This window comes from Parambassis ranga, chromosome 12, assembly GCF_900634625.1.
Source record: "Parambassis ranga chromosome 12, fParRan2.1, whole genome shotgun sequence".
Classification (NCBI taxonomy): Eukaryota; Metazoa; Chordata; class Actinopteri; family Ambassidae; genus Parambassis; species Parambassis ranga.
Genome location: NC_041032.1, coordinates 4,334,415 through 4,354,312, shown reverse-complemented (window position 1 = coordinate 4,354,312; position 19,898 = coordinate 4,334,415). Strand labels below are relative to the sequence as shown.

The following is a 19,898-nucleotide window of genomic DNA, read 5'->3' as shown; positions in this document are numbered from 1 at the left end:
AATTCATGCAGAGCGGTCTGCAGACCGTCTACATCGTATTCTTTTTTTAGCTATTGTGCAAAATCCAACTGAGATTTGCTAACCCTCCAACCAAGAGCAGTCTGTGGGAGTTTTTCCACTTGTGTCAAGTTTGCGTAGTTATTTTAGCCCCCGCTGCATTATAGTAATGCTGCAGCTCTGAGGGAGCAACCATGGCTAAAAGCAGAGAGAAGTCAAACATGAAATCTGTGTAATACAACATAAAGTCACAAAGCATGAGCAAATTAAATTAAATTAAATTAAATTAAATTAAATTAAATTAAATTAAATTAAATTAAATTAAATTAAATTAAATTAAGATATGTATCATTTCTTCAGCTAGGTTTCTTATCTAGTGCATGTTTTTATTATTTATTTATTTATTGAATATTATTTATATATATATATATATATATATAAGCTCAGAAAATGATTGACACAGCTGCTTTATTCTACTTGATTAAAAAATACACTATAACAATATATATATATATTGTTTTAGTGTATTTTATGATCTTATGATTTAGTGAAATTGTACAGAACCATATGTCAACACATGGTGCATTCAAGGACCATTATCGTAATTGTTTCTTTTAAAAACACACTGCACACATACTGCGTATGTCTTGAAAAACTTCACCTCCCTTTACCTAGAACATGTCATTTTGTGCTCAATTAACAGTTCCACCTTCCTAATTTAACTATTTTGATCCAATCTAACAAACATGGACACACAATCATTTAACCACATGACATGCCCACATACAGACACTCCCAACAGGTATGCATTGAGCTCTTATTGTTGCCTTTAATACAAGTGTTGGTATTACTCCTCTTAGCTCAGTAATTTTTTTTCACCATTCCAACAAGTAGGAGAAATTGTTGCCTAGCAACAGCCCAAGTAGCATTTGAAGTAGCCTTCAAGTAGGTTTTTTTAGCACGGAGGAGAGGTTGCTACCGAGCAGTGCATTTGTCTGAAAATAATGCACGTCACCTCTGACAAATTAGTGCAGTAACAATTCACAAATCACAGCACATGAGAGAAATGAATGCACATCCTTTGTTACCATAAAAGGAGTCTGACCATTGCTGTTTTGCATATTATTTTTTAGATTGGATGGTTTCCCTCAACCTACGTGGACGAAGAAGGGGTGCAGTAAGTCTTAGGATGTCGTGGGCCCGCCTCCCTTTAAATCAGGATGCATCCTCTATCTACTGTTCTCAGAGAAAATCACTCACTGTCTCCAGGAAAATAACACAAGTGGAACAAATGAACTTTTCATTGTTGTTGTTTTTTTTTTTTGTTTTTTTTTGCCGGACTCTCATTTTTTTGAGCGTTTCTACTGCGTTTCTCTGTCTTCAATTATGCATCGGCTTTTGTTTTTTTTTTCGCAGGATGTCCTGTTTGATTTCTGTACAGTGAAAGAAGAAAGGACTGGCTCGCCGTGTGCTCTGCAGAGACTATTGCTTAACAGAGGACACGGCAGACACTGACTGTCTATAGCTTTACTTTGGAAAAAAAAATAAAATAACCCCTTTGTTGCAGGTGTATGCGAGGTGAAATAATTGTACAGTATAGATAATTTATTGAATAGAGATTATTATCATTACTAATGATTATTGTGGGGGAAAGAATCGGATAAGAAAAAAAACTTAAAAAAAAAAAAAAAAAGATGTTTTCAAGTTGAGAGATTTTTTGCCTTAGTTGTCATGGTGATGCCTTGTGGGCTGACACCAGTGGAGGGAATCGACTTTTGTTGACTGGTTTTTACTTCTCCATGTATGCATGTGCCCATGTGCAGCCCACATAAAAACACACACACACACACACATACACAGACCAATGTACAGTACGGTGCCTTTGAAGAATGGTCGTTGCTTACTGAACCTCAGCATCTGCCAAGAAAATAAAAAAAAACGAAAACATTGCCATCCTCAACAAACAGATGGTTCATCCACATGCAGAGGACTTAAAGATGGGTGAGGCACTGAGAGACGTTGAAGCATTTTAACTCCAAGAAGGATACACACATCAGTTTTTGGTGCCACAAATTGCGTGTGGGTGCAAACAGCTGGATGCTAAAGGGAAACTCTCTTACAGCTACGTCACAGATTTAAAGTCTTATTGTTTGTCTCGTCTTACTTGCACAGGATCACAATACTTTTGGACCAATTAAAGCCAAATTCAGCCATGTTTTAATGTCTTTATGGGGTTTTATTTTTTTTGCCTTATTGTTTTTTTTTCTTTATAAACAGATGATCAGGTGATGGGATGTATTTCCCCTTGTAGTCATTTTCTGGAATTGATTTTGGTGCTGTGCAGACTGGTGAAAATGAAACAGTGTTGCAAGACTTTTATTTTGAAGGAATCCGTAGAAGGTGATTTTTCTAGGGGTGCGGTGCTTAGTGTTTCCTCTTATTTCTGGCGATTTCTTGCAGCCATAACTTCTTTACAATGTCACAGCTATTTTACAGTATACAGTGTGCTGAGTGCAGCGTTCATCACTTTTTCTATGAAGAGCATCAACACACCTAAACGGCTTTTCTGAGATTTTTACCAACCTCGTCGAGCTTTCTTTATAAGTTCATTTTTGTTGTAGTTGTTGTTGTTGTTGTTATACAATTTGATACACAGTTTATTGACTAACTGGGATATATGGCCTTAATCTTCTTACACGACACATATTTAGTGTGTTGATGTAGATACGGTATTGATGCGGCACACACAAAAAACTGCTTTGCAAAACACTGTAATTTCTATAGAGCAGCTGCTTATGAAATGAAAGCAGCTGTTCTGCTGCTGCTACTGCTTCAAAAAAAAACAAAAAGGTCAACAAAACAAGTCATTAAAAACCAACAGAACCAACTTCATACATCCCGCTGAGAGGTAAAGTGCAAACACTGAGCACATCAGCTCTGGCTGGTTCACATGCAGGAGACAACCATATGTTTAAGTTTGAAACTTTCTGACTGTCTATGATGTGTGTTATTGCAAAGGCCGACTGCCACCAAGCAGGAAAAGTCCAACCACTGTGTGTGAGGGAGTGAGTCCTTCATGTTGTCTGGATTAAGGGTGGTTAGTGTGGTGGTGGTGGTGGTGGTGATGGTGGTGTAGGAGGGAGGGAGGTGGATCTAGTCGCTTTTTATGTAGTGGACATAAAAAACCCCATTGCATGTGACTATTGATATTTCAACTCCTGTCAGTTCATCCTCGACAAAAATAAAATTAATCGTGTACATTTTTTTTTTTTTGAATGGTTGAATATTTCCAAATGAGGTCTATCATGAAATAAATATTTCTCCTTTGGTTTAAATATGAGACTTGGATTATTTGAATCTTTGAATCTTTTACCTTCAAATGCCACATTAGAATTTATAATCTACCTAACAGTGAGGCAGATACACCTAGCAATGGCTGCTTGGTTAGCATTAGCTTAGCTTTGGTTGGCTTGGTTGTATCACAGCAGCTGACACAAAGATTTAAAAAAAAAATAAAAAATTCAATATCACGGCACATAGCAGAACAATTTAATATAGAAGATATATACTGTACATATTATTACACAAAAGCTCTTCATGACCAATCTGTGATTCTAAAAGTGGATTTAACAGATTAAGGTGAGTATTTTAATAATGTCTTATCTTCTGTCACCTAAATCTAAGTCAACATAATATTTAATCAGCTATATAAGCTGACTGGGATGCAGGTGGCATCACCTAAAGATAAGATCGTTATTAACATTAAAAAATGATTTTATAGTTCCACATCTATCCCACTTTGCATTTTATTACAACTTCATGGGCAACATGTCTGAACTAGTATTGATGGACAATTGTGTCACAAAAATAACCCTAAAGCCATTACTTTAAACAATATTATCATACATATAAATTCAGTTGATCTAACTCTGCTCCACTTGTTTTTGGTGTCCAAACTGTCCTGAAGCGTTCTCCGGTTGTTGTTGACTGTCACACTGCGTATCCGATCTCGGCGTCGTATTCAACTGGATCATATATGGCCGGTGTGTGTGTGTTGCCGAAGGGAGATTGTGCGCATCCCTCACTGTAAGAGCTGACCTCTGTGCCGCCCACCTGACAGTAGGTCACCTGCGGTCTCTGGATGGAGCTTCTGTTCGTGTAGCGGCTGACTGGGCGGCTGTCAGGAGGTGGAACGTCCTCCCTGTTTGACATGGGAGCACAGAGAGAGCGAGAGAGAGAGACAACAACAAGGTTAGAGGAAAGTAGCGTAATGTCAACACTAATACCTCAAAGTCCATGCAAATGTATGGGGTTTTTACAGATCTTTAGAAACACCCAAAGAAGGTTTATTCAAGCCTACTTTAGAGTGGGTTTGGAAAGTATTCAGACCCCCTTAAATTTGAGAAATAAAGGTGAGAAATAAGATTCTCTGGTCTGATGAGACCATGATAGATCTTTTTGCCCTTAATTCTAAGCGGTATGTGTGCAGAAAACCAGACACTGTTCATCACCTGTCCGATACAGTCCCAAGTGAAGCATGGTGGTGGCAGCATCATGCTGTGGGGGTGTTTTTTTAGCCACAGGGACAGGACGACAGGTTGCAATCAAGAGAAAGATGAATGTACAAGTACAGTTTTATCCTTGATAAGAGATCCTTCTCCAGAGTGTCAGGACCTTAAACTGGGCTGAAGGTTTACCTTCCAACAAGACAATGATCCTAAGCACACAGCTAAAATAACCAAGAAGTGGCTTCACAACAACTCTGTGACTGTTCTTGAATGTGGAAGAAGTTTGTGTATCTCTGGGTCTCATTCACGAGTGAGGGAAAAATGGAGCAGGAGATTGACAGGTAGATCGGTGCAGCTTCCGCAATAATGCGGTCGCTGTACCGGTCGTGGTGAAGAAGGAGCTGAGCCGAAAGGCAATGCTCTCGATTTACCGGTCAATCTATGTTCCTACCATCACCTATGGTCATGATCATTAGGTAGTGACCGAAAGAATGAGATTGCGAATACAAGCAGCCGAAATGAGTTTCCTTCGAAGGGTGGCTGGGCGCTCCCTTAGAGACAGTGTGAGGAGCTTGGTCACCCGAGAGGAGCTTGGAGTAGAGCCACTGCTCCTTCACATTGAGAGGTGGCTCAGGCATCTGTTTCGGATGCCTCCTGGACACTTCCCTGGGGAGGTGTTCCGGGCATGTCCCACTGGGAGGAGACCCCGGGGAAGACCCAGGACGCAGTCTTGTCTTGGTTGGCCTGGGAATGCCTCGGGAGTCCCCCGGAAGAGCTGGAGGAAGTTTCCGGTGAGAGAGAAGTCTGAGTGTCCCTGCTTAGACTGCTGCCCCCGCAACCGGGTGGTGAGCATCTTTGTAGAGAGCAAAAATGGCCATACACCAACATTTACCATCCAACATGGAGAGAATCTGCAAGGAAGAGGATCCCCAAGTCCAGGTGTGATAAACGGGTTGCATGTTTCCCCAAAAAGACTCATGGCTGTATTAGGTCAAAATGCTGCTTCTACTAAATACTGAGCAAAAGCTCTGAATACTTAGGACCATTTCAGTTTTTCCTTTTTAATAAAAACAGTTTTTCTGTCAATATGGGGTGCTGTGTGTAAATTAATGAGGAAAAAAATAAACTTAAATGATTTTAGCAAATGGCTGCAATATAACAAAGAGTGAAAAATGTAAGGGGGTCTGAATACTTTCCATATCCCCACTGTATATTCACTGTATACATATCTGATGTTGTTTTGCTTTCTGTATCCATATCTCCCACAGTGGACTTACAGTAAAATGCTGCAGGTAAAGAAGAGAAATCTGTTGTTTGTTTTTGCCTATTTTTGGGGTGCTCTTCCCATGGGGGTGCCTTCTTTCACAGAGACCTTGCCTTACCCTTCTTCTTTCACTTGAAGCATAATATTCACTCTGGTGGTGGTGGTGGTTTCAAGCAGCAAACACTGACAAGAAACATACAGTACAATCTTCCCCTCGTCAACACTGCTGCCAATTTCCCAGCTTAGAAGCTACTTTGCATTCTGCATTTATGTAACTTTGCAATACCAGCTGGGATCTGCTACTCTGTCAAAGAAAAAACACCCGCACAGCCGATCGACTTTGGCATTTTCTGCTCCCGTGGAGGCCAACGACTCCGATTTTTTTTGCTTGTAAAGGGAATAAATTTGCTTTTGTTAAGCTGAAATGGAAAATAAGACAACTCGGGTCTTCAGGGCTGGGACTACTGTGCAGTAAGTCCGAGATGTTTTGAAGAATGCACACCAACCGAACGCAGGAAATTAAACGTTAATTAGGAATCTCATTTCCTGGTTATTTCCACGCTTGTGTTGTTCTGCCAGTCAAGTTATTCGCCTCATCTTTTCACATAAAGTCTGTCCTGAAAACACTTAACATGCATACAGAATTAGCCACAAGCCATTAAAGGCTGAATCGTGAATTCTATTACTTTTATTCACTCTCATTCTTACTGGCAGTTAAGTATTACACTCGATTAAGTACGTTTTGCTAAGGGCTTTGCAAATAACTCAAATCCGTTTGTTATTTAACATCTTTAAAGCTGCTGTGATTCATATTTTTATTTTATTATCCACTGCAGAAAATCAGCCACCTAATAACTTAGGCCCCGTTCACACTGGAGAAAGTCAATCCAGCTAGAGTAGGATTGTATCTGGGTAGCCTTTAAGCTGGATATGTTCAGACCTATTTTCAGATAGGCTATCACACACGCGTGTCCACGCTCAATCCAGTTTAACCCAGCTTGTTTGTTGTCCTCCAAACTGCTAGGTGGCGCCTTGTAATATACATAGTTCAGGCTGCGGTAGGACCGCGTGTGCGTCATGCGTTATTTTATTGTCCTGTGTTGCTCGTTCTTTCATTTTTTTCGGTTCAAAAAGCAGTTTTATTCCGTTGTAGCCCTGTCGAAAATAAACTCAGGGCAAAGCTGTCGTAGTTCAATGGTTGTTTACATACGGCTTTTGCATGCGACCCGGACACTGTCCCTGTGAACCCCGAAGTATGACGTCACAGGATTCGCTAGCCATATTTGCGTTCAGACCTGAGCCAGATGTAAGCCAAACTGACTAGAAATATTGAAATAAATCCAGATATATCCAGATATGGCCCTAATCCTGCTTGGATTATAGGCCCTATCAGCTTCCAGGTAAACTCGTTTTCTTATCAGTTCATTTTGTTTTGCATTTCTTCATCATTTTACTTTGAATTGCTGTTGCTTGAAAAAACAAAAATACCTGGTGGGCCTCTCCCCTGAAAGAGTCCCACAAGGTACATTTCAGAGGTATGAACCAGTATAAAGCTGCCTGTTAGTTCTTGCAGTGGAAAAAATAGGGACAATAAAACAGATATATTTGCATTACAGTGTCTTTCAGCATGTTGTTTTGGTCTGATAACCCTGTGTTGAAGCTTAGCAGTTAGCTAAACTGATGCACATTTGCAGTCAGTACTTTAGTTGGTTTAATACCCTGCGGACTTATTTGAACTTCTCAAGCTGCAGTGTTTACTTTTACCTTCAACGCCCTGGTCCCTGACAGATGTCAGAAGAAGAAGAAGTATTATGAATTATTATAGCTTTGCCACCTCTCCTGTGAGCTTTTCTCACGTTCACGTGGAGACAGTTGAACCTCTGTTTATCACAGATATGGAGCTCATATCAGTCTTGTGGCTCCAAGTGCCTTTCCTGTCTGCAGAGCTCAAGACACTGTCCTCCCACACTGACACCGCTCCCATTCCAGCATCTACTTTGAAAGCATGTGGGATGTTTTTTTTTTTAAACTGTGTCTGAACCACAACTTCATCTTTTTTTATTTTTTAAATACTTTTGAAAAAAATGTCAGTATGAGAGGTCAGCTGCAGAACATCGCCCCAAGAACAGCAGTGCCCTCTGTGCCATTTTTGCACCGTTCCGCAGCAGTAGACACATCACCAGTTTAAAAATATCTGTTTAAAAATTAGAAACTTGTCCGCGCTTAATCCAGCTTAACCATACCAAAACCAAACCATATCGATAGGTGGCACCTTGTAAAATTCAGAGTCTGTTCAGGCTGCAGTAGGACAGCGTGCACGTGCATGAGTCATTTTCTCGTTTTAATTTTTTTCAGTTCAAAAAGCAGTTTATTCCTTTGTAGCCATGTTGAAGGCAAAGCTGTCATAGTTTGACGGTTGTTTACATACGGCTTTTGTACACAACCCGAACACTCTCCCCGTGAACCTGAAGTATGACGACGCTAGCAGGATTCGCTAGACCTGAGCCAGATTTAAACCAATCCGACTAGATCCACCTCAGAGAGGTTGATTAAAATTAATCAGAATATATCTGGATTCGCGTTGTTCAATCTTAGAAAAAAACTGATATATCCAGATATGGCCTGAATCCCGCTCTAGCTGGATTGATTTGACTAGGAGAAAGTCATTCCAACTAGAGTAGGATTGAGCCCAGACAGCCTTTAAGCTGGATGTGTTCAGACCTATTTTTTTCAAATCTGGCTAGTGTTTGCTGTCCTCCAAACCACTAGGTGGCGCCTCGTAATATACAGAGTCCGTTCAGGCCGCGGTAGGACCACGTGTGCACATGCGTCATGCGGTTTTGTGTCTCGTGTCGCCACCTCTCGTGGGTGGATCTAGCAAGATTGAAATCAAACTGTATACTGCTGGATTTGAGGTGTTCACACTCAAACAGAAAAAAACATCTGGATAGGCCCGAATTTTTTCCCCAGTGTGAACGGGGTAATAGTGTGCAGACTTAGAAGGATTTACACAAAAAGTGCTATAAAGGGGTATTTTGATACCAATGTTCAATCTAATTCCAAAATGTAATAGCAGGAGTCTAAACCAGAAACACCCCCAGGGTGTTTGTTGACACTTACTCAGCCTGTCATGTTTGCAAGACAGACAGAGAAGATCAACAGAAAGAAGTTTTAATGAACCATCGCAGGCTGTCACAGTGCTGCTGCTGTATCTGCACCAACAGGAAGAAATGTTTCCACACTCGACACACTGGATTTTACCAAACCCTTCATGTGAGATCGCAGGCACCTGATTAAAAGAATGAACGTAGAACAGATATCAAATCATAACATCCTTGACTGAGGAGACTTGTTTTATCTCAAGGACTCTTAAATAGAAAGTATTTTTCTGTATTTATGTGCTTCTTGCTTGGTTTGTTAGAGTCAGAGCTTCAGTTTTTGGTCTTTTTATGTGCGTTGTTTTATATCTTATAATTGCAACTATTTCTTTTTAAGTTTGGTTGTTAGTGTCTTCTCATTTTTTTATGTTTTGTGCTGTAAAGTCAGAAACATCTTATTATTACTAATTTATGCTGATCCACAACTTCACAACCCGGCTGACAAAACTTAATGCTGACAGAAGTCAAAGTTTGGTACTCAAAGGACTTTTTGGTGATAAATGAGGACAAGAAAGTGTGTGTGTGTGTGTGTGTGTATGAGCAATAGAGAGAGACAGACTGTGTGTGTGTGTGTGTGTGTGTGTGTGTGTGTGTGTGTGTGCTCTGCCAGAGCTGCAGTGCCGTACCTGATCTCGTTGGAGAACTCCTTGTCATAGTGACGTCTGCTGCTCAACTTCCAGTAAAGAAGCGCGATGAAGACCAGCAGGATGATGATGAGGAGCAGGGAACCAACGATTGTGCCAACTATCACGCCAACTTTGTTTGGAGCTGTGAAATGATTTTTGTTGTTAGACTCAGACTTAAATTGTGCAGTCAGAAGAATCTATTACACGCTAATGTTCTTGTTGTGATTAGCTTTGCACTGCTCCTCATTACAAGTTGATTCCTAGAAAAACAACTTTAATAAAAATCTAATTTGGTTAGACGTTTTTTGAAATAGTGTTTGTTTGTTTTGTTTTTTTTGCTAATATAACCAAATGGTTAAACCCAAATTACAAAAGTGAAACCAGAATGTTTGCTTAAAGGGGCCCTGCCAACTTGAAAAAATATAAAAAAAATAAAGGGAACACTTAAAGAACACAATGCAACTCCAAGTCAATCACTCTTCTGTGTAATCAGCCTGTCCAGTTAGGATCAACGGTGATTGTGAATCAGTTTCAGCTGCTGTTGTGCAAATGGAACAGACAACAGGTGGAAATGAGGCAGTTATAAGATAAGATAAGATAAGATAAGATAAAACTTTATTAATCCCGAAGGAAATTCTTGTGCCAGAGGTATCAAGTTACATTAAATGCAGTTAAGTACAGAGTATAAGAGTATAAGTGTCACTATAATCCAAAATAAGAGTACAGTACGCAGTATGAGCACAATATATGATACATGGATACAAATATGGAGATGTAAGGTGCTAAGTAAACATAAACATAGACAAGTGGAGGGAATGACAGTGATGCCTGACATGATTATCTAGCGCTTCTCCCTACAGAAAGGGGAGGAGTTATACAGTCTGATGGCCACTGGCAGGAAGGACCTCCTGTGGCGTTCTGTGCTGAGTCTTGAATATCAAGACAGCCCTATAAAGGAGAGGTTCTGCAGGTGCTGACCACAGACCATTTCTCTGCTCTCATCCTTTCTGCCTGATGTTTGATCACTTTTGCATTTTGTCAGTGCTCTCACCCCTAGAGGTAGCATGAGGCGGTGTCTACAACCCACACAAGTTGCTCAGGTAGTATATGACATATACTGCAGCCAGCCAAAAGGGGGCAATCTAAATGTTTTGGTCTCACTTTTTGAGGGCTGTCATGTCATCTATCTTTATAAACAGTCTATGCATCATCTGGTTGCACATCATAATAGGTAAGCTGTTATACTCTGTCACACATTAACACATCATAAAGTAAATGTTGCGTACCCTTGCAACATATGTGCTTTTTTTTTATTTATTACAGCTATAATGTTATTCAAGAGAAAAAAAGGAAAAACTGTTTTGCAGCAAACTTCTTGTTCTTATTAATTATGTTGCAGAACCTTGGCTGCATTCCCTAAGCTACAGGATCTGATTCTTTGCTCCAGGAAAGCAGCTTTGCACTTTAAACCAAAATGAATGATTCACCACTTAAAGCCAAAAAAATCTGAGTCAAGGAGTTATGGACTCGACAAGATGTAAGATTGGAGGCTTGCCCCCACAGATCATGGGCCATGCAGAGACAAACTCATTTTATGGATCCAGAGGTTGCAGTTTGCTTGTTTGAGTGTAAAGTAAGCCATGATTTATTCTATAATGGCATGCTGAATCACTGCACTGTACTCCCCGCTGCTGCTCGCACATACATTACCTGTGACACGGCTCTTATATGCTATTCGTTCAGATGTGTTACACTATGCAGTCTGTGCTTGGACTTTCCATTTCAAAATATAACATAACAAAGCTGCTTTGATAAGTCATTTTTTACTACTGATCCATTATTATTACTGTATTTATAGTCACTAATGCTCACTTAAAGCTTTTTTCCTTAAAATAATGTTAACAAAAATGTTCGATGGCATATCAATACATAGCATAGTGTCAATATTCCTACCTTAATGGTACCCTATGGATGCAGGAAGGCACAACACGAATGCAAAAGCTTGATAAGTCACATTAAGGGAAGTTAACTGCAGCACTAACAAGGAGAAGCCAGTGGAACTTTGTAGCAATTTTAGCATTACTGCATTATCCGGACTATAAGTTGCACTTTTTTTATCCTTTGGCTGGGTATGCGACTTTTACTCAGGTGCGACTTATATACAATTAGTTAGCCTTGTGTCCTGACATCCCATTAGAAATATAATGGTAGCTGTTCTGTCCCTCTCCTGATGGTTCTCTTACACGTCCATCTTATCCACACTTTGCATTCCGAGCATAGGTGACGCGCACGTTCATGGAAAGTGTGCTTGCAGCTGAACCTTAGTCGATAGGTCGCTGATTCCAGACAGCTATATGAGCGCACAGTAGTCGCCTTTTACTCATTTACAGGGTATTTACAGGGTATTTATAGGAATTTCTGTGCGGTGCGAGGACGGCATGAGGACTTGTTGAAATGCGCGTGTCTCCCTGCACCACTTAAGTTAAGAGGAATTCAAGAGGCAACGTTATGCTAAAAGCCTAGTGATTTACGTTGGCCCGCTGGTGCGACTAGTGGTCCGGTGCGACTTATCTATGATTTTTTCTTCTTACGCATTTATTCATTCATTACGCATTTTTGGCTGATGCGACTTATACTCCGGTGCGGCCTATAGTCCCAAAAATACGGTAACTAGTAGAGAAAAAACAGTGAAAGTATCATAAAGAAAACTTTTATGCCTGATTTACACTGCGATTTTTGGCTGTACCAGATGAAAGACAACCATCGTAGGAGAATCGTGGCTCTAAAACGGTGTTCTTACGCCGCACTGTGAGACAGGTTCCACAACGCTGTTGTCAACGTCTTGTGACCAAAGATAACCTGAGATAAAATTCTAGCAGTGCCAGAAATGTAGGATGACGGTGTGACAGCTGCTACGACGTCACCCCGCGTCCATGTCTTCCTCCTCCTCGCATGTTGACGTACATCGTAACCTGCGATCGCCTGCAATTCAGTGAATGGTCGTCATACAATCTGCACTCATGAAACTTGACGTCATACCAAAGTTTATCAGATTCACTTCACATAGTGTGTTGTGCAATGGTCTTATAGGATTGATAAAAATCACACAGCGTAGAGATTATGTTCACACCAGTTTCAACATCTGTTGTGAGGCTAAGCTTTTTTGTGATCTGTGTCAGTATTTGTTATTTGTGTTGGGCCTTTTGCATTCATGTTATGGGGTTTGGATTTGTGGTGTGACGTTTTGTTTTCGCCATTCATCACCGTGTAAATAAATGACGCATGCACTACATGTTACCACAACAAGTATTTACAATAGCTGCATTGCACACTCCTTAAATTCACAGGGATTCCCCCAGAGCGAGTTTCCCATCTAGCTCCATTGTGTTGCTTTAACAGCACAAAACTAGTGCAACTGCAGCTATTTCCAGGCATGACTGTGACCCTCTCTTGTCACTGAAAATCCTGCATGTGAAAAGTGGAGCAATGAGGATATTGTGGCACAGCAACAAAGAGAGGAGACTTTAAGAGGATGAAATCTCAAATCTGGGTCTCTCGTGATTTCATACGTGCATCATGTGTGTTGTTGTTGTTGTATGGGGAAAAAAAAGACTCTTACGTTTGTTGGCTTTCAAGTGGATCCTGCAGCGTTCTGCTCCAACTGCATTGTTCACCTCACAAAGGTAGACTCCGGCTAAGCTCTGTGAGTGGTTGCTGATTTTCAGTTCCCCTGCCGCACCGTCTGAAATAAAAAGCACATGCCCACACACACACACACATACACACACACACGGATTAACTCGAGAAAATGTTCAGATGAAGATGAATCACATGAAAAAGTGAGGCTCATTGTTTTTTCTCTCTCTTCACTGCAAAATATGTAGATTAGTAGAGGATGTATTCACGGATGTCTGTATGCATGCAGCCACATTTCGTTGTTTCCTACTAATCAATGCAGCCTGCGGTAAACAATGCTGAGAACAACTCTGACTTGTTTGTACACTGTAAAAAAAAATCAGTTTGTACAACTCAACTTAAAGTTCACAGAAAAAAATCTTTAACTGTAAAAGTGCTGTTATAAAACAGTTAATTAACTGATATGTTTTTGTTCATATAAAATACATGTTTTAAACAATTTTATTAACTTAAATGTTCTGTAAAGTTGTTTACATTTCACTGTATGTATGACAGGATTATCCCGGCAACCACAATTTTAAGAAAATACAAAAAAGTATACACTTCTTCGCTCCAACAAAAGCTTGATAGGTTCCCTTTTCTCTCATATCATGTCCTCCCCAGCCCCCAACCCAACATACACACACACACACCCACGCACACACACAGCATCTCTTTGATGTGTAGTATCGTCCTGATGTCAGCAGAGGTCACACTTACCCTGCATGGCAGCAGCAGGAGGGATGGGGCCTGCTCCTTCTCTACTCCACGTGTATTTTAAGGGAGTGGAACCCTTTGCAGACTGGCAGTGGAGACTCACAGCCTCCCCGACCAGCTCCCCACCCTCCACCCAGCACTTGGGCACAGAAGGCTTTGCTGGAATCAACAGGGATGTTTAAGTTTGATTTATGTATTTATAAAAACGCTGTACAAGCTTAATATTGTTTTGGGATTAGGCATTGTGATTTTGTATGAACCAGGAACAACCTGATCTGTGTTAGCGCTCAGTTCGATAGATATTTATCAATGTCACCATGGTACGTGATCACATCTAATTTTAAAACCACATTTAGTGGTTTAAAAAAAGTCTTTCATAAAGCTTAAAATTCCATCAAGTCTGCAACAAAGGATGTTTGAATGTTGCCTGTAAATGATAGTAAATAGCCCAGGCTGAGTTTACATGAAGGTGAATTGTTCTGGGGAGATAAAGTTAAAGCAAAAGCCACAGGCTGTGGAGAAAATGAAGGGGGGATAATGCACTTCCTCCTTCCTTGTTTCAATGCTAAGAGTTGTTTGAGTTCACATTACTTCATGACAGGAACATGGTAATTCCAGGCTTCTAAAACAAGCTCTGTGTTCATATCTGCTGCCCTCTTGTAGTTTTATGTTAACAACAACCACCAGGGTCGAGTCAAAACAGGAAGCAGGAAGCTATCGAGTTATAAAAACAAAATCACTTCCTGTACAGATCACACTAAAAGGGAACTTATCAAAATCATTTTTTTGCCTTTTTTGTACATAAACAAGTTAATTTCTGATTTATGGTTGAATATTTGAATATGAGATATTATAGGAATTTGCTCTCTTTTGTAGCAAGCCCCTAGTGGCCACAGTGTGAACTGCAATTTGTAACACTTCATATTGGCTTAATGTCTCTGGAGTGTGCCGCTTTGCAGAATCCATAATTTTACAGTGTTATTTTGTAAATATCTATTTGTGTGTGTGTTTTATATTTCTTAGTTGAACTTCCTGTTTTGTTTTGGTAGCTCTATGTTCTTATGTATCTTGGCTTGCATTACTTCCTGTTCTTTGTTTTTTTTCCCCTTCCTTTGTAATTGCCTGTCCTTCCCTCATTGTTTCCACCTGTGTCTTGTTACCCTCACATTGTGTATTCAGTCCCCTGTGTCTTTGCCATCCGTGTGTTCCCAGGTGTCCTTAGCCTGGGCCAGCCATCATGATTTTTTTTTATTTTTTTCTATTCTATACAAACAATTAATCTGGTGTGTGTGAATCGAGGTGAATTTCCAGGGGGGCGGTACCAAAAAGATGTGGAATAAACTGCCACTAAACTGGAAAGATGAAGCATGTGAAGTAGGTAGACTGACAATCAGACTATAGTATCAACAAAAGACATATGTCTTTTGATCTATATGGGTGAATTTTTATTGATATTAAAAAAGCACAATGGGCAGCTCCAAAGACTAAAAAGAATCATTCTCTCACGTAGTGGGGAAATTGGATTCTCTTTCATTTCATAAATGCCCAATTTGACACGAATATAAGGAGCAATGCTTTATTAAGTGAGGAATATTTCGTTCATAGAGTAAAAGTGGTTTCTTTTTAACCGACACACAGAGAAAGCCATTAATTCAACAAACATTACCCGTAATGATGCCATTACAGAGTATAGAATTTCTACAATAATGTTGCCTTAAAACATGAAAGTAGCTACCCTGAAATGCTCTTAAGCATTATCCACACCTGCACGTTGTGGTGTAAATAATGCATTACGGTGACATGTGTTAACCCCAGCGTGCAACCCAATGCCCGGTCTTACCCATTACCACCAGTGACATCTTGCGCATGTCCACTCCGGGCGACTTTTTCACTTTGCACTGGTAGGTTGCGCTGTGAGCAGGAGACAGCAGGCCGATGGAGAGAGAAGCGTCACCCGTGGAGGGGTCGGCAGCGGCAAAGCGGAGCCCTGCGGCGGTAGCCTCAGGACTGTAGTGGTACTGAGTGCCACCAGAATAGGTCATAAGCTGATGGACAAATAAAGAAGATAATAAAGATTTATTGCTGCCAAATAATTACTAAATATAGTGAGACATCATTTAGTAAGATCCGTGACATGTTTCACTGTATTTAAGATTCCTCATCCTTGTTTATTTCAGCAGTTGCAGTTTTGGCTGATGTTTTTTAGCCCCCACCCCCACCAAGAAAAGAGAAATTAGAGTCTTAGTGTGCGCTTGATGACAAAATACCAAAAGAAACAGAAAAGTTAGAAACTAAGTGGTGAAGAAATGCAGTAATGCCAGATTTTTTCTCAATTAGTGGAGACCAAATCAGGGAGATCAGTAGTGCATCTGCAGGAATAGAAAAACACACACACTTCTCTAAATGAATGCTAATGTGTCTCTGTGTGTCTTCTCAGTGCCGCGTACGCACGCAAATTACCATAACTTGTCAGCTTGTTTTCCTGTTACTCAAATATTTGGACTCATTTAGAATACGAGCTGGTTAGGACTATACTATATATTGATTTTTGCACTAAGTTGTTAAAAGCAGTGGATTCTGTCAGTCCTTGTATTGACTGATAAAAATCCCTGCAGTAGTCTAAGGGCAGAGTTCAAGAAAAAAACAAAACAAACATCCTTTTAAGCTTCCAACACAAATGATTCATTTCATTTAAAAGGCAAATTGGATAAACAACTAATTCCTGGTTAATTAAAAAGGGGGTTAAGAGTTAATTTATTTGCTAGTCTCACTAAACTGAAGTCAGATGACTTGTAGGCCTAGAGCAGCACATGAATGATATTGGAATTTAAATAGATACGACCATCGCACGGACTTATGTTGATATATTTGTTTGTGTTTTGCACTAAAACTCATTTCAGGGTCTACAATTAATAAAATAATTAAAAAAAAACAAATCTGAAATCTGGCTATAATTTAAGAACAAAGACAAAGATGCTATTCACTTACTTTCAAGTAACCTTTCTCTTTCATTTAGTGCACAACAGACAAGCTGGAAAATACAAAAGCACAGAGCCATCCTCAAAATGTACAAAAAGAATAAAGGCTCCGAGTTTGTTTTTAAAAAATGAAATCATAACAAGGCTGCTTTTTTTCTATTTCTATTCTTGCTGTTCTCAGAAATATGAAATAAGGTCGTATATTGTTGTGCCACTCAAATAACTATTAAACAAATACATTAAATGTCACCATTTAACAGAAAGAAATGTGTTGCAGCCACAAAACACACATTTAGATCCATTAGTTTAAATTGAATGCTGTCTGTCACATATATATGACTATATATGTGGAGATAAGAAGGTGTTCAAAATCATTAGAAAAGCAGTAAAGTCTTAAAACAAATAAGAAGTCAATGGAGGAATGCCAGGAAATAACATTATATAACTTCCTGTTGCCTCTTTATCAGCTCCAACCATTCTCCTTGACCTCTGATATCAACCATGGTTCATGGTTTTGTTAATCAGATTATCTGTGTTGTTATGTAAATGTTTTCATGTGTTCATCCTCCTTATTTGAACTTCCTGTTTTATTTTGATAGTCCTTTTTTCTTGTTATCTTTATGTTTTTCCTTCCTGTGTGGTTACTTGGCCCCACCTTCTTTGTTTCCACCTGTGTCTCATTACCCATGTCACTGGCTGATTAAGTTGAACGTGCAGCTTCTTACCATCTGATCTTTCTGCGTGGTGTCCGGGCTGACCACAGACCACTCGATGTCTAGCTCCCCTGTGTCTGAGGGGCCCGACGTGTAGGTGCAACCCAAAGTCACACTCTCTCCCTCAGCTTTCTGGATGGTCTGCGGGCCCGTGGACGTCACCTCCATCCCTCTTGCAGATCTCAGTTCTTAAGAAAAACAGTATTTACATTTTTTAAACACATTAATATTATTAGGGGTTTGGGAATTTGTCTTCTTACTGTTTATTTTATCTTCAGGTGATATCGGTTGAGTTCAATAATAGTTACAATTACATTTCTCCCTATACTTTTATTGTTGCCCCTACATCAAATATTGCTTGGTACGCTTTGTGACCAAAAGTAAATGGACACAACATGCTACTTTAGCGTACTGCCGATGTGTTTTCAGTTGTCTGCAGCTGATTGGCTGCATTATTGCTTGATTGTCTGTGATTAATCAATCAATGTGTGTTCTGTCCATTTTGTTGACAAACCAGTGGAAAATGTCCTGAAAATGTTCTTGATCCAGTCCAACACTTCCATATTTCCATTCATTGCCTATAGCTCATTACCCTAATAAGCTGGACAGGAAGTCAGAAAAATGTAGGTCAGCAAACAACTCATGTTGACTGGGTGTCCACATAGTTCATGATTGCTGTTTCTTGCATACCAAATGAGGTTTTAAAGCTATATGTATTCCACTTAAGTATAATAGATCTTCTAAGTCAATATTTATATTCTCTAATTTCAGTTCTGTATTCAGTGTATCAGTGATGGATTCAATGTTTTCTACATCTTTTCTCCTCTTTACTAGAAATGTTTTCAGTGCTGTAACAAGTCCTGTATGATATGTTGTATAGGATGTCATATTACAATTGCTAATCAAGGTTACTGTGAAGAACATTCATAGTATTTGAATATTCACAGGAGTGCTGCCATCAATGCTGTCAGTAATAGGTTGTATTCACAAAAAAAACTAAAACATAATTTACTGCCAACCCTGTTTCCCGCATTATACCGTTAAATCAGGAAAATACAGCAATGTGCTGTAATTCTGTGAAAGCTATGATAACAATAGCATTCTGTCAAGTACGGAAACAACAATTAACACTGCTGCTAGTATCTTATTATTAATTTGGATGACAGTGAAGAGGGGTCTCATTTTCCACTGTCAAGAGTTGTATGGAAACCGGCTTATGCATTGGGTTATATTCGTGCAGAAATATAGAAAATTCTGAAGGGTTTAGAAGCTTTCTATACTCCAGAAGAAAAAAAAAACATATTTTGCTTTCTATTACAAAACACTTACATATGCACAGACTTAATAGGAGAGGCTTGCTTTTGTAGTTTGTTTTGAGTGAGCTACATGAGGAGGGAGTACAATAAGGAGTTATTTTATATAATTATGTATATGGATTATTATTTACCTTTGAGACACAATGAGGCAGAAAAGCAAACATAAATGTACACAAACTTCAGATCAATAATTACACCGTTCAATACTTATTAATTGACTCATTTCTATGTTTATGTATAAAATAATGTATAGTAGATCACAAACAAGAGAGATTGTATATGAGCCACACCTGAAGACTAAAAAAACCCCATGTGACCTCAAATCCCTGGAACATTAGGAAGCCACCTATACCAAAGCCTGATTGGCTACACTGTGGGCGCCATGGCAACGCAGGTAAGCTCACACAGCCGAGGTCTACTTTTCAACAGAGACTAGACACAAAGGTCTTTTGATTCTTAAAAAGAAGCTCCACTCCACACAAACTGTTATAAAATTCAATACACTCAATAACCAAGGACATACTCACAATGTGTGTGTGTGTGTGTGTGTGTGTGTGTGTTCTTGTGCTCGTGTCCCTGTGTGCTTACCTGTGATGAAAAGAGTTGCGGTGAATAACAGGTAGACGGAGAAGCACAGAGGAGGACAGCTGAGGCAGCTTTGTCTGAACATGCTGATCCTGTTAGAAATAAAAGTCATGAAACTTCTGCAATAATATATGAAATGAAGAAAAACATACAGCTAAAGCTTTCATTATAAAAAACTTCAAGGTGAGTTTATATTGATGTTACCTGACTAAAAATACCACGTCCAAATGTGTGCCTGTGAAACACAAAAGCAGCGTGATATCTGCTGATCTCTTGGCTACACACAGAGCTCTTGTTTTTTTTTTTCACCTCTTCCTCATTTGCATGAAACATTTCTATTGGTGGACACTGGAACCACCAG

The 19,898-nt window shown here is 39.6% G+C and overlaps 2 protein-coding genes across 2 annotated transcripts in view; one reads left to right on the top strand and one right to left on the bottom strand.

Annotated features, from left to right (window-relative positions):
* vav2 (vav 2 guanine nucleotide exchange factor) overlaps positions 1-1,715 on the top strand; it is a 115,942-nt gene extending 114,227 nt beyond the window's left edge. Inside the window, exon 29 of the mRNA XM_028418493.1 lies at positions 1,131-1,715. Coding sequence (XP_028274294.1) covers positions 1,131-1,178 — 48 coding nt within the window. The 3' untranslated portion in view covers positions 1,179-1,715. The remainder of the gene's footprint in view (positions 1-1,130) is intronic.
* Positions 1,716-3,825: 2,110 nt separating this feature from the next.
* Positions 3,826-19,809, bottom strand: vsig8a (V-set and immunoglobulin domain containing 8a). Its single transcript, XM_028417450.1, has 8 exons — positions 19,742-19,809; positions 19,541-19,629; positions 17,649-17,824; positions 15,786-15,990; positions 13,949-14,104; positions 13,173-13,295; positions 9,554-9,695; positions 3,826-4,198 (listed from the first exon to the last, which is right to left on the bottom strand). The coding sequence occupies exons 2-8, from the start codon at positions 19,620-19,622 to the stop codon at positions 3,988-3,990; spliced, it is 1,095 nt and encodes a 364-aa protein (XP_028273251.1). The 5' UTR covers positions 19,623-19,629; positions 19,742-19,809; the 3' UTR covers positions 3,826-3,987.
* Positions 19,810-19,898: the final 89 nt, after the last annotated feature.